This window comes from Phaenicophaeus curvirostris, chromosome 1, assembly GCF_032191515.1.
Source record: "Phaenicophaeus curvirostris isolate KB17595 chromosome 1, BPBGC_Pcur_1.0, whole genome shotgun sequence".
NCBI lineage: Eukaryota > Metazoa > Chordata > Aves > Cuculiformes > Cuculidae > Phaenicophaeus > Phaenicophaeus curvirostris.
In genome coordinates, this window is record NC_091392.1 from 62439000 (window position 1) to 62453630 (window position 14631).

General features: G+C 36.1%; 1 protein-coding gene across 2 annotated transcripts in view; it reads left to right on the plus strand.

Moving 5' to 3' along the window:
• CRY1 (cryptochrome circadian regulator 1) overlaps positions 1-14086 on the plus strand; it is a 36992-nt gene extending 22906 nt beyond the window's left edge. Inside the window, exons 3-14 of one of the 2 annotated variants that reach the window (XM_069859589.1) lie at positions 840-982; positions 2459-2643; positions 3996-4084; positions 4667-4807; positions 4907-5218; positions 7605-7756; positions 7856-8058; positions 8829-8930; positions 10149-10241; positions 11251-11322; positions 11426-11530; positions 13424-14086. In XM_069859589.1, the coding sequence (XP_069715690.1) occupies positions 840-982; positions 2459-2643; positions 3996-4084; positions 4667-4807; positions 4907-5218; positions 7605-7756; positions 7856-8058; positions 8829-8930; positions 10149-10241; positions 11251-11322; positions 11426-11526 (1593 nt within the window). In that variant the 3' untranslated portion in view covers positions 11527-11530; positions 13424-14086. The remainder of the gene's footprint in view (positions 1-839; positions 983-2458; positions 2644-3995; positions 4085-4666; positions 4808-4906; positions 5219-7604; positions 7757-7855; positions 8059-8828; positions 8931-10148; positions 10242-11250; positions 11323-11425; positions 11531-13423) is intronic. The other variant, XM_069859598.1, reaches the window with a different exon arrangement.
• The last annotated feature ends 545 nt before the right edge of the window (positions 14087-14631 follow it).

The window sequence follows — 14631 nt, forward strand, 5'->3', positions numbered from 1 at the left end:
TTTCCTATAATATGCTTCAGTGCAAGTTGTTACTCATGCAAATACTTAAATATTCCTGCAGTTTCTGTTTAAGGTGTTTTTAGATTTGGGTTTTTCCCGTCTCACGTGTATCACCAACTGAACTGAATTGCTCTTAGACTACAGGTTTTGGGTTCTTTCTTTCAAAAAATAGAACCAATTTCTAATGGTTTGCTAGTAATTTGTGACATGAAGGATATTAGACTTGAAGATGTCCTCTTCTTAGGAGAAATATTTTTTTAAAAAAAATTTTATTTATTTATTCATCTTTATTTGAGAATTTGAAGATTATCTGTTCTGGTGGATGACGGGTAGAGATTTGGAAAGGGAAAGGAAGGTGTGTGGTGTTGGGTTTGAGGGAGTGAGGGTTATTGTACTCCCTGCCCCAAAAGTTGAGTTTTGCTGTTAAAGCTGACAGGCGTGTATGAAAATATTTTCTACAGAACAAGGTGCTGATGATGATCAATGTCCAGAAGACAGCCTCTGTCATCTCTCCCTTCTGTTGTTTCTCTTGAAGTATAAGGATCCTAAAGTTAGAGCTGAGTTTTCAAAATCTGTGCAGAAATTGTCCCATTACTATGTGCACCCACAGTACTGGGCCAGATAACAGAGGCCTTTTTATTCCTGATTCCCACTTAGATACCAAAATGTTGTACTTGATTTTTGTGTGTTAGGTGTCTTAAGTGTATTTTGGGCCTTTGTGTATGTCTGACAACTGTCAGCAGGTGATAGTTTGCCCCTGACCTTCCTGTTTTCCTTTCCCTCACTCTCCATCAAGTAGCTGACTTGCTGAAGGACCACACTTTTGTTTCGTGTTGCAGGAGTGGAATATTGCAAAACTTTCTATCGAATATGATTCTGAACCATTTGGGAAGGAAAGAGACGCAGCGATTAAGAAGCTGGCTAGTGAAGCTGGAGTGGAGGTCATTGTTCGTATTTCCCATACGTTATATGACCTAGACAAGTAAGTTACCGTTGCCTCTATTTTTAAAAAGAAGTATGAATTTTATAGTATTTGCTTAGCTATTTTGTGCTGCTTTCTACACAGAGCATTTCATAGTTAGGAAGACTACGAATTTCTTATGTTTCTCTTTTATCTATCAACCATCCGAATTTTATTACATACTGAGTAGAACTTTGCAACTCTAAAAATTATTTACAGCTGTATCTGAGGTACAGTTTTGATTTATGGTTCTTTGGAAAATAATGGTCATGTTAATTATCTGTCTACTCAAACAGGACTGTAACTTCTTCCAAATAAGACCTATTGTTGTTTAGTTATTTCATTAGAATGTTTTGTCTTCATTTCACTTACTGTATACAAGTTAGCAGAAAGTCCTTTGTTTTTCAAGAGCTGTTTCACATCACTTATGTAACCAATAAGTAATTGGGGGATTATTTGATATTCATGAGGTGCCTTATTTAATGCCCCCTTTTTGTTTTTTTTTTTTTTGTTTTTTTTTTAACACAGATCTATTTAAATTGATTAGTATTAGCTCCCTATTATAGAAACAATCTGCAAACTAGTCAAAAGTATGACTTGGTTTCTCTTAAGGGCGAGTAATTTATTGTGGTAGATGCCTGTTTCATTCTGTTACAACCAGTGTATGGGGGACAGCTGGACGTGGAGGGGAGGGAAGGGGACTTATTTGCTGTATCCTTGCAAAGGACTCTTTTATTCGTGTCTGTATGTATATACCTGATATTTTTTTATGCCAATATATTTTTTATATCAATATTTTTTTTTATTTTATACCAATGCCTGATTATTTTTTTAATCCTAGATTGAAAATTCCTTTCATTCCGTCCCCTGCCAAATGAACAGTTGGTTCTAGCTACCACTTTTTAAATTATTTCTTTGAAGTTTTCCTGTTTCAGAGGTTGTAGATATGGATAGGATGACAATGCAAAGCATGGAAACTGTGTTTTTAAAGCAACCATTGTGTATAAACTTAGAGCTTAGATTTTCCCCATATTGAGACAGTTGTAGTATTGACTACTGTCCTCTGTACAAGAATACAAAAAGGGTTTTATGCAAATAGTGTTATCTTGTAGGTGACTTGAGTGTATCTTTAGGTAGCTATGGTCTCTCATCTGCTTTGCTGATCTGTACTTTTTTTTTTTTTTTCCTTTGCCTTGGGCTCTCCATATTCATTATTTGTTCTTGAGGGACTTTCCTGAACCCAGGGGTGAAGAATAATTGACTTGGTTATTAACAGTTAATTTGTATGTCTCCCTAGTAGGGAAAAAGGATGGTAAAATTAAAGTTCAAACTGTCTGAATTACCAGGTATATCTGTGATTTTTTTTTTTTTGTAACATGCTAGAAGCAGGTAAGAAGATACTTCTGTGTGCATTGATGTCTCTATTTACTTTAAAAAATATTTTTGTATACTATTGTCCAACATATTTCTTTTCTTTATTTTTTTTTTCCAATCCAGAATAATTGAATTAAATGGAGGCCAGCCTCCTCTTACTTACAAGCGATTCCAGACCCTAATTAGTAGAATGGAGCCACTCGAGATGCCAGTGGAGACTATAACGCCAGAAGTAATGGAAAAGTGTGCTACTCCGGTTTCTGATGACCATGATGAGAAATACGGTGTCCCTTCACTTGAAGAGCTGGGTATGTTCTGAGATTGCTTTGATGCTTGTGAAACAAGCATGATAAGATCTACTGCTAAAAGCATAATACTTAAAATAACCATGAGAGGTTCTACTTATGGTTAATTGTTAAACCAGTGCCAATTAGAACATACAAAAGGAGCAAAAAAGGATAATCAACTCTGTAAATTTTAGTTGTTTCTTCTAAATGGTATGTCAGATAGATCAAACTGTGCGAACTACTGTCTGGCTTCTTGTAATAAGGCATAGCCATTTTCCCATGGTACCAAATAATCATTAACCTGCTAATTGTCTTTGATACTTCATGTTGTATTAAATGCATTTGGTATCTTTGTGCTTCAGCTCATTAATCTTTCTTTTTACAAGCTAGTTTTAAAAAACCCCTTCCAGTCTTGCAATGCCAAAAGGAAAAAAAAAAGACCAAAAAAAAACCCAATAATTATTTTAGAAGCTTCTTTAAAAAAAAAAAACAACTTATGTTTCTGTAAATTTAATTTTAGGAAGTGTCAAGCTATCGTCATGTGAATCTTCCCCCTCTTTTTTCTATCATTCTGTCCTATCCAGCCCTGTCCTGTCTCCTCCTTGCCCCATCTCAGAATAGAAGCAAGTGTGGTATGACCTCCAAAATGTTGACTAAAGGGTGTGGACAGACTTTAGCTAAGTTCTGGCTGCTCTGTGTAGTTCATTTGAACTTGGGTAGAACAGACCTTGCTTTTAAAGCCTTTTCAAGAAGAGATCTGACTATACATTGATTAAACTATTGGCAGATGTTATCTCATGCACCTGGTGAACAGTCTTGGGGGAGATGTGAGGGTGTGGAAGAAATCTTGTTACCGTCCTTTCATCTTTCTTTTGCAGTTAATGTATGGGTTTATCGTCAAATTGACAATAATCCTCATTGGTTATTTAAGTCGAGGTCGATGAAATCCAGGAATGCTCTGAAGATAGCACTCAGGCTTTTAACTTGATGGAAGAAGTTTTTAGACATCCTGTAAATTACAATAGGAATTGTATTTTCTTAGTGGCAACTGGGGGGGGAAAATGTGGTTTAGGGTAGCCCACACATTGTGGAGATAAGAATTTGAAAATAACATGAAAAATTATAGAAAGGTCATGTAAAACTTGTGTATTAATGTAAAAGTAAAAATTTTATGTTATTGCAAGCTGGAGGTATTGACTGTGCTTTGATAAGACTTGGTTGCGTACTTGTTTAGAACTTGTACTTTGCCATCTGTCAAATCTGGAGTTATTCTCAAGATACAATAAAATATACTCAGGTATCAGTGTGTTAGAATTTTGTTGCCCTACAGTATAAGCAAACAAGGAATTTCCTTGTTTCAATTTGTTTTTCAGGTTTTGACACAGATGGTCTGCCTTCTGCAGTATGGCCAGGGGGAGAAACAGAAGCCCTCACACGACTGGAAAGACATCTAGAACGAAAGGTATGTTTCAAATCATTGTACGTATGACACATCTGGTAAGCATAGATACTCTTTGCAATGGAATATAAAAGGAATTAGGTATGTTGTTTTAAAAAAATCAAAACCACAAACTTGAACTCAACACCTTGATAAAATGACATAAATCAAATTGCTGTTTCTTAGTTTTAAAAGATGATGATAGGTTGTCTTCTAATCTGAATCTTAGAGGAAGTCTTATATTATTTTCCACTAAAAAAATAATTGTTTTTTCTTTGGAGGTAATTCTACTTGGAACATACTTTTTATAACTTTTGAAGGGGATTCTTCTGAAAGCTGCTGTATTGCTAGTTGTCTAGGTTTTGTCTGTATTTAAAAGGAAGGGATAGGTTGTTCTGAAATACAGCACATGCCTTCTGTATTGAGGTGAATTATATTATAGCGATTATACTAGTTCAAGAGGAACCTCTAGATATTGTAGGCAACGTGATTGTCTGTCCAGAGTCTGGATTCAGTTATATGCAGTGCATGATTTCTCCCTTTACGTTTACATGTTGATGCCTAGTCTGTAGTCTCATATTGCTTGTTTTGGTTTGGTTTTTTAAGGCTTGGGTAGCAAACTTTGAAAGACCACGAATGAATGCAAATTCTCTTCTGGCAAGCCCTACAGGACTCAGTCCTTACCTCCGCTTTGGCTGTTTGTCCTGTCGTCTCTTTTATTTCAAGTTAACGGATCTGTACAAAAAGGTATATGATTTCTGCATAGTCAGCTACACATTCTTAGATGCTGTGATTTTTTTCTGTACTTCTCCTAATAAAATGTTTTTCTTTAATGATCATCTTCAGGTAAAAAAGAACAGCTCCCCTCCCCTCTCCCTCTATGGCCAGCTGTTATGGCGTGAATTTTTCTACACAGCGGCAACTAACAATCCACGGTTTGATAAAATGGAGGGGAATCCTATCTGTGTTCAAATTCCATGGGATAAGAATCCTGAGGCTTTGGCAAAGTGGGCAGAAGGCAGGACAGGTTTTCCTTGGATTGATGCAATTATGACACAGCTTCGTCAAGAAGGTTGGATTCACCATTTGGCCCGGCATGCTGTCGCATGTTTTTTGACTCGAGGTGACCTCTGGATTAGCTGGGAAGAAGGAATGAAGGTATTGTTTCTTATTCTTGAATTTCTTACTACTTGTTAAAGTTTCAGGTAGTCATTCTAGAACTGCTGTTATGGTGTGGTGCGAGTTGAATTTTAAACCATAAACTATGCCCAGAATTATATCAGTTCTGGTAAAGCAGTGGCATTGAAGTTTTGCTGTTGAACACCCCTTTATTGCAATATTAGTGTTTCTTGCAATCAGAATAGGTCTGCAGTTCTTTCAAATTTGAGGTTTCTTCCTAAATCTTGGCAAATAAACTTGGATTATTTAGGCAATTGAAATGTCTTTTCAGTCATACTGTGTGAACAATTTCTGTTCACATCTCGCATCTGCTTCCCTGCGAAAGGAAAGCAGCATGGGAATTAAAAGGAGAAAACTAAAAGCTGTGAACATCCTTTTAGCAATTTCTGTACCTTCACCCAGTGTTAGAAGTGTGAGTATGGGCAACAGAATTTGGCTGAGTTTCAATGCAGTTAATTTCTACGCACCAAAGAGACATTGAAGTTCAGATTACAAATGTCAGTCTTTTGAAGAAAAGAAAATAATTTAGTCTCAGCCTTTGAATCAATTTTACATTTTCAGAAGGATAACACATCTTCTACTGAGCAATGATAAATAGTTTTTTGTTTTTGAAATTGAAAAAATTGTTTACTTGCAGGGTTGTGACCTAATTTTTATCTTATGAAATTCCACCCTTCTTGAATCAGTTGTAAGCAAACATCTTTCATTTAAAAAAAAAAAAAAGTCTTGGTTACACAACAACGTGAACTCGTTTAAGAATTTTTCTTTTTGCAGTTTGTAGGCATAGAAGATGCACGTATAGAGGTGACTCAGCCAAATGACAAAGCTCTGCATTACAGATAAACGCTGACTTATTCTTACTTTTGAAATAGTACGGGTATATGGAAGGCCTGGACTTGTGCAGTGGAATGATGTTGAATTCATACTTCTATAGCTAGGAAAGTTCATCTGGACTTCTGTGGCGATGTTATTTCCAAAATCTTACTACATGGCAGCACCTAGTGGAACAGTTGTGTGCTAACACCTAATATTTATCTAAAGATCTTGTTATTAGTCACTTTCTATTCAAAATGGTTTTTAAAAGGTTTTAAGACAAATCTTATTTTTTCAAACATCTTTTCCCAGGTAGTTGCAGGTATTGAGACAAAGATACTTTTGTAACACTTATTCAGTATATACTGTAGAATTAATGTCTTATTGAATACACGGAGAGAGGTAGCCTTGTTTAATGGTATTACCTTATTTAGGCTTTACATTGGAGTTGAAGTTGGGTGGTAGTTGTAAGAACTTGAGTTTTAGTGTCCCAGTGTGAAGAAAGGTGATGGTTTATTTGGAACTCTTGGAAATGATGCAAGTTCAGGAAAAAATCAGAACTTGCAAAAATAGATATTAAAAGTATCTGTTTTGAAAACTACTTGCCAGTGCACTCTTTTTAAAAGGTACTTGAATGGTCTCCTTTTCTCCTTCAAAGAATAGGGCTTCTGTTTATTTTTTGTTAGCCTGTATTGCTATTGATCTGACTGAGCAGAAAAACTTATTTTTTTAAAACGATGAGTATTGTTTGTGTCAATAATTAAAAACCCAATCAGTCCTGGATACTTGGATGTTTTACAACTGTTGAGCTCTAGATTTGAAGTAAACCCCTCACAAATTTTCAGCTTCTTCATGAGTTATTTTGAATGCAGTAAGGATGGGAATTACCAGGGACTTCATTTTTGTCTTCAGACCAGAGTTCATTATCTGTCCCATTGTTCTTCAGCATGCCTGGTGGCTCATATACCTCCAGGAATTTAAGTGTGTATACTCAAGACTGTGACTTAATAGATTGACTGTTGGCCTTCAGGAATACAACTGAATGTCCTGCCCTGAAACTTTTGAATTCTACTCTTGGGACTCCTTGCATAGGAGGCTGACAGTTGGAGTTTGAAATGTGCTTTGTATGTTCCTTGCTTTCTGGAAGCTTGCAAAGCTTACTCAGTTGTAATGTGGTGAAGCAACTCTTCTGAAATCAAGAAATGCCACTTGCAAGCAGTCAGGCTGCAGCTATCCTCTGAGGATTTATTTTTTAAAGATGTGTTTATGTGAGAATGTGTAACTTTTTGGTCATAGCTTTCCGAGATGTCTACAAGTTTCTTTTACAGGGTAAAAGCCAAATAGGCTATCAAACCTTTGTTCATGAGTTAGACATTTAGGTAAGTATTTGCAAGTGCGTACTGAGCATTCTGAGAATGTTGCTGTGTGAGAAAGTGTTGCTGTATTGAAGAGCTGGGTTTCCTCTACTGAAATTAGAAACTTGGAACAATTCCTGAAAAAGCAGGTGTCTCGAAGATGTGCTGAGGCTAACTTGTTGCTCTAATTTCTTAAGGTCTTTGAAGAGCTCTTACTTGATGCAGATTGGAGTGTGAATGCTGGAAGCTGGATGTGGCTATCCTGTAGTTCCTTCTTCCAGCAGTTTTTTCACTGCTACTGTCCAGTGGGTTTTGGCAGAAGAACTGACCCAAATGGGGATTATATCAGGTAACACACAATCCCGACAGTGCAGTGATGAATGGATGTTGCTTAAACTGTCAAGTGGCTTTATACTTAAAAGCACCTTTTTATTTATTTTCTTTTAAGACGTTATTTGCCAGTACTTAGAGGCTTCCCTGCAAAATACATCTATGATCCTTGGAATGCCCCAGAGAGCGTCCAGAAGGCTGCAAAATGTATTATAGGAGTTAATTATCCCAAACCAATGGTAAATCATGCAGAGGCAAGCCGTCTGAATATTGAGAGGATGAAACAAATCTACCAGCAGCTTTCTCGATACAGAGGACTGGGTATGATTATAGGCTATTTGCTTTATTTTTTTGAAAACTTCTCTGACCTTCTAGCAATTAACAATTTTCTCCCATAGCAGTGGTAATCCAGTTTGAGTTCCGTATAGTGACCAGGGTTGTGTATCCAAATAAATGAAAATATTGGATGTAACCAAGAGCAGGGAGAAAGAGCTTGTGTAGAGTTCCTCTTTCCTAATCTTACCTGGAATTTTTTTCTGTGGGTTTTTTGAGTTGTTTTTGCTTAAGCTGAGTCTTCTGTGTGTTCTGATGTTTCTGCACAGATAGGTTTCAATAGCAGCTATTAGAAAATTCACGGGGTATATAACTTCAACCATGCAGTGTTTGTGTTTGCAAATGCTGTTCCTCAGGCAGACCAGTGTAGCCACTGGTAGTGTCCTTCCTAGGTAGGAAACACTGTCCCTTTTGTTTTGAGAGGTAAACCACATGCGCTTACACCACTCAGAAAGGTGTAAACAATCAGTATGTTCAAATATTGAATCAGAATGTATTGCTTTTACATGTATTTGCTGTATTGTGTTTAATTAATGAATACTGGAATATGCTGAATATGCCCATTAAGTAATTGTGAACTAAAATCACTTGGCAAGATCCCAGAAGCAGATGAGATAGAGAGATGTTCTTCTGTTATAAAGGCAAAACGCTTGGGGTGAGGGTGGAGAATTGGCTGGCATAAGAAAAAAATAGCATGCTATGCTTAATCTTTTTTTGCTGTCTGTCTTAATGGCTATATATTTTTTTTCATTGCTTAGGTCTTCTTGCAACAGTGCCTTCTAATCCAAATGGAAATGGAAATGGTGGCCTAATGGGCTATTCACCAGGAGAAAGCATTTCTGGTTGTGGTAGCACAGGAGGTCAGTCAAGTGCTTTCAATACATAGAATTATTTGAAGTGAACCACACAAACTTATTTTATAATGCCTTTGGCATTATGTATTATAAGAAGGAACTGTTTTCACAAGACAGTTTTCAGTGGAAATCAAACATTATCAAATTTATTCACTGTTTGGTAGTATTTGTATGACATCTTTAGAATTTTTCTTTAATTGCAGATATGTAAGAATTTTTAAACCTGTTTTTTCTGCCTGAAAATTATATATTAATGTATATCAAATAGTTTGATTTCAAAACCATTTAAATGTGATTTTCTTCTAGAAGAAGTCTACAAGCATCCTGGTATTTGTAATAAGGAGCAATTTTTGAATTTTCCAGTCAGAACTGTTAATTTGTGAAGTTTTCTAATGCTAGCATTAGATTGCTTATTGGAATTTAATTCTACCATAATGTCAACAACTGCATAATGGGCAGTCTCTGAAAGAGCTTAATATGGAATTTATCATATGGTTTTGATGAAAATTACTTTAGACTAGTAATGTTCTCATTGTAATGTACAAAGACTAGCATTAACTTGTTACTAAGAAAACAAAATAGGAATATTGTAAATATAAATCAGAAAATAAAACATAATTAGAAAATAAGAAATTGTATAAATCCATGATACACCAACATCTTGAATACTATTTATGCCTTGGACTCCTCATTGCGAATGGATACAGCATAGCTGGAAACTTACTGGCTTTACATTCTCCTTAGGCTTTAGTCAAGGGTAGAAGCAGATTGCAGAGGAACATAGATCTTATTGTTCTCAGCTAGTACAATTCCTGTCAAAGAATTAGTCTAAACTAGTTGAAGCTGGTTGCTTGAGTTTTTATTTCTTTTAAGTTCAGAGATTTAATAAAGAAGGGCATAGTTTAAGAAATAGACATTATGTCCACTCTTTTCACGTTGAAGTGTATAAATCTATACTTAAATGTATGCATGTATTTACGCTTGTCACATCAGAAATTTACCCATTTTGTAGGAGGTTACTGTGTATTCATCTGAATATGCAAGCGTGAATTTGGAAAGATGAGAGCATTGAAGCTCACCTATTCTGAGGTGTTTTTTTTTTAAAAAAAAAAACGCCACGATCAAAGTCTACCTCTTGAAGTAGGAAAAAAACCCCAGCATTTAAAATCCCAGAACTGGAATTGTATCTTCTGTTGTGTTTAAGTCTTTTTCCTGCCTCTCCAGGAGCTCAGATGGGAACTGGTGATGGTCACACAGTTGTTCAGCCCTGTGCCCTGGGAGACTCTCATACAGGAGGAAGTGGAATTCAGCAGCAAGGTATTATGGCAATGACTGTCTGTAGTGGGTCTCCAGATCCCTATAACTATGGAAAAACAAACAAAACATTAAAATAATGTGGGTAGCTTTTTGGTGACAGTTGCAATCTATGACTTGAACTGACCTTGTTTCTGTTCTCGAAGCATAAAAATTATTTCTTGTCTTGTCACTCTTATCTCTAAAATGCTCATCTAGAATGATATTTGTATGTTTTCAGTGGGAGGGGTCACAAGTGGGCCTAAACAAAAACTAATAAACATCATCTTAGTTTACTGAGTTTCCAATTTTGTGTGGAAATTCTCATATTGTGGAGGCAAATTATTGTTGCTTACTTCATACATAAACTTAATCTATGGCTTGTGATAGATCCAAATTGCAATCGAATTTGGTGCAACTGTTTTTCTTTGCAGTATTAACAGAAGTTGTGTGTTTACTGATCACGAAAGACTAATCTATGCTTTGTTTAAGTATGCAGAACATACCCGGAACACCACAACTGTTCAGAAAATGAAACCTTGCAACTGCTTTTGCTAATTTGCACTACTTATGCAGAATGCTCAGTGTCAAGGTTGCCAGTGGACAGTTTACGTGAACCAGCAAATAAATTTATGTCTTTCTTTATTATTTGCATTTTTTCCCACAGGCTAGTTATGCTAAGGATTTTCTACTATTGCTATAACATAATAATAAAAAGGATGCAAAACAAATTTGTTTGGCAGGACAAATGTTAAATTTTTTTAACAACTTAGAATTAAAGTGATATATAAATGTTCAGCTTGTTGCAAATATATTGCATAAGTATGCATATATATGTAAGTGCTGTAGACTGCCATGAGGCTTTTTTTTGGCATCAGAACTCTCCTGCATTCAGGATGGTTTCTGGCAGGATTTTTCTTGATGGTGGGAAATAAATCAGTTGGCTCCTTTTTGTTGTAAAGAATGTAATTGTGCACTTGCTTGCAGTTCTGCGTTTTATTTGTGATAATAAATACCTACTGTATCTGAACAGGTTACTGTCAAGCAAGTAGTATCTTGCACTATGCTCATGGCGACAATCAGCAATCACACGTATTGCAAGCAGGTAATTTAAAGAACAACAATAACAAAAAAAACCCGAAACGCTTTTCCTGAATATATAAAAGTGCAATAGAGTCTTAATGTAAATACTGGTTTTAAATTATCAGGAAGAACGGCCCTTGGTACTGGCATTAGTGCAGGGAAGCGCCCAAATCCAGAAGAAACTCAGAGCGTTGGACCAAAAGTCCAGCGACAGAGCACAAATTAAACTGGTAAGACATGGTGAAGTTATCCTGTTAATGAGTAAATTCCTGTACAGATTGTGTCTGTGATTGCATTGCAGTGGTATAAATGTTAAAGATCCTGAATTATTGTTGTAAATATTTTGGTTCCAGGTACCATACAGTCAAACAATAAAAAATCCTCTCTCTAGAGAGTTGAAGGTGTGAGACAGGAAGTAGTTAAAAGTGTAGGACTAGATCGAAGATTATCAGACACAGACTGAGGTGTTGATGAAAAGGAGATGGATAAACTGTGGTTTGATATATATTAGCAGAGCTGTTTGTGTGGCTTCAGTTACTCTTTGCTCCTGCATCTTGCCTTAAGTTGTGCCAGCAGCAGTTTGTGAATGCATAGTGACCTGAATCAGAAGACTAATAAAACTTAAAAGAAAAGGCTCTCAGGGCCTGAATTAGTTTTATACATACAAACGGACTATGCAGAGCGTGTTTTATAGAGTCTGCAGGAAACCTGCAAAATGCCTATGTAGTTATTGCGTGCAAGATGTGGGGACAAGAAAGATTTGAAGACTTCAGCAATTGTCATTGATCTGTATCCTACGCAGGATGCTCAGGTTGCCAAAGTCTGTCAAGAAAAGCTGTGGTGGGAAGTATTGAATTTGGAGAAGGAGGCATTACTAGATATAGAGGTACATGAACAGATGTGAAAATGGTGAATTGGAGAAAGTTTGATTTCTGTGAAATTATCAGCATAGAGAAGATAATTGGATTTTGTGGTTTTGGTAAAGTTACTTAGAAACAGGAAAGAGAAAACTCCGAAGATGTTATACCCCTTCTCCCAGGGAGCTTGATTTCAGGGGAATAAGGAAGATGACCTGAAAGGCAAGTTAAAGAGTAATTACTTAGGAGGAAAGCCAAAGAATGGAGGGCTGTCTGGCAGAAGAGGGGACACATTTTCAAGACTAGGAGTGTGGCTGCATAGATTGAAGGTGGTTGATGTGTCATTCCATCCTTACCTTTTAAATAAGAAAAAAGTTAGGAGTTGGTCGTGATGGAATTTGACAAATAATAGCACACAAGCAAAGTAATAGCACACGGAGAAAATTTGATGGAATTGGAAACTAGGGATTCCATATAGGAAGTACAGAAGATGCATTCAGCATGTCTAGATTTAAAAAAGGGAAATCCAATTCACTTCATTTGGATTTGACAGTAAGATCTAATTTTGCTTGTTGTGTGGTGTCAGCACTTTGACAAAGTTATTGCAGTTCATTATGAACAATTGTGTTGTACTGATCTGATTTGTTGGAAGAATCACAGCATTGTTTCCATAATGTCTGTTACTTGAAGTGAGCTGAGACCTTAGCTGTTGATCTGTCTGCTGTTTTCTCACATACTTTTGTGTACTCAAACTAAGTTCTGGTATTCAGATGGGCCTGAGTGGAACGTAATTCCAAGAGAGTTCATGTTTCAATAGTTGTCTAATCCTTAGTATGTGTAGATTCATTCAGCATCCGTGTTTTGTATTGCAGCATTCCTTAGGTGCTCGTGTCTGTGTAGAAGAAGTGCCTGCAGAGCGAACATCTGGTTCCTGTCTAAGCTCTTTTTCAATTGAGAGACAGGTTGGAGGGGTTTCTAGTTTGGCAGAGAAGACTGATTCAGCCAAGATCATACTCAAAAACTGCTGGCAAAAGGATGTGCACTTACTGAATAGCGTTAAAATACAGAGGATGTTGGGTTCCTTTTTTTTTTTCCTTCCCCTTTTGGCCTCTGAGGAGTAAGAAATAAGAATTTGGAGTATTTGGGCCAGTACAAATGGGACAGCACTTCCTGCACTGAGAAGGGGGGAAATATTGGTCCCTTGAATTATTTTTCAAAGACTCACTATAAACTGCTTAAGAATAACTTTCTTCTGTTTTCTTGCAGCATTATTGAAAGAGGAGATACTACTCAAAGAACACACAGGACAAAATTCCTGCTACTCTGTATTGGAACTAGTGTGTTGTGAGAGTACTTGTACTGAAATGACATACTTTTTCATAAATTATTCTCAATTGTTCTCAGTTGTTGTAAACAAGTCCAATTTTTGGAATGCATTATTTCTAACTGGCATTTCTATGGTTTTTAACTTTTTAATGACTTTCACAAAGGGCAAATTGAGTTTTGTATATAAAGTATTTGGTGAAGAATTTGCTAACTTAATGTAAATACAGACATTCATGATTAGTGATAGACCCATCAATATATTTTTGATAAATTTTCATGTATATGGTAGTAGGGAAATCTGTAGTCACGTTATGTAAAGTGGATGGACATAGAAGGTTCTGAAGTTTTAAATTGTTATTTTTAGATTCCAGATCTTGACCTGTGTATTATCAGCTTCATATTTTCATAATGGAAGTGCTTAGGGCTGTGTTTAATCAAATACAGTAAAGCTGTAACCTTCACTAATCGCATCTGTATATATGTCATACGCAAATTTTTGTCAAGTTGTAAAATTTTCATGTCCAGTCCTTGTGTTTCCCAGTTGCCTTGTTCAGTAATGACATATCTTGTTAATAAAAGAAAATTGTATACATAGATAATATAGATATATTGACTTTTTTTTTTCTGATGTATGTGTACACTATTGCTCCAGTATGTGTTTCAAACAAAACTGTTTCAGGAAAAAAGAAGGGAAGTGTAGTCTTTAGACTTACTCTGGAAGCCGTGAACAGTGAACTGTATTACCTTTCACTTCAAGTTGTGTTTTTTTTTTTTTTTCTGAAACTGCAGTTTGCTCGATAGCCTGGCAGTCTTTCCTGCACTGTAGCTAATTTGCTGCTTTTGAGGGTGTTAATTTCTAAAAACACATTGGGTTTGCTGACTGCTCAGTCAATGCTGTCTCAAATCTTTAGAGAAGTTGTATTTAAATGTTTTCTCACACCATTAAGTTGTCTGAAGAAGCAGTCTGCATTACTGCATATTTATATATAACTAGGTTAATAACTAGCTTGAGTGGGTGCATTAATTAATTCTCCTGTGGGAGAAGTTAATTATCTTGTTCTTGGTATCACATAAATGACTTAATGTCATGGGGTGCTTCAGGGTGTTGGGTTAAAATTGAGACCAGTTGTATGAATTGACAATATATG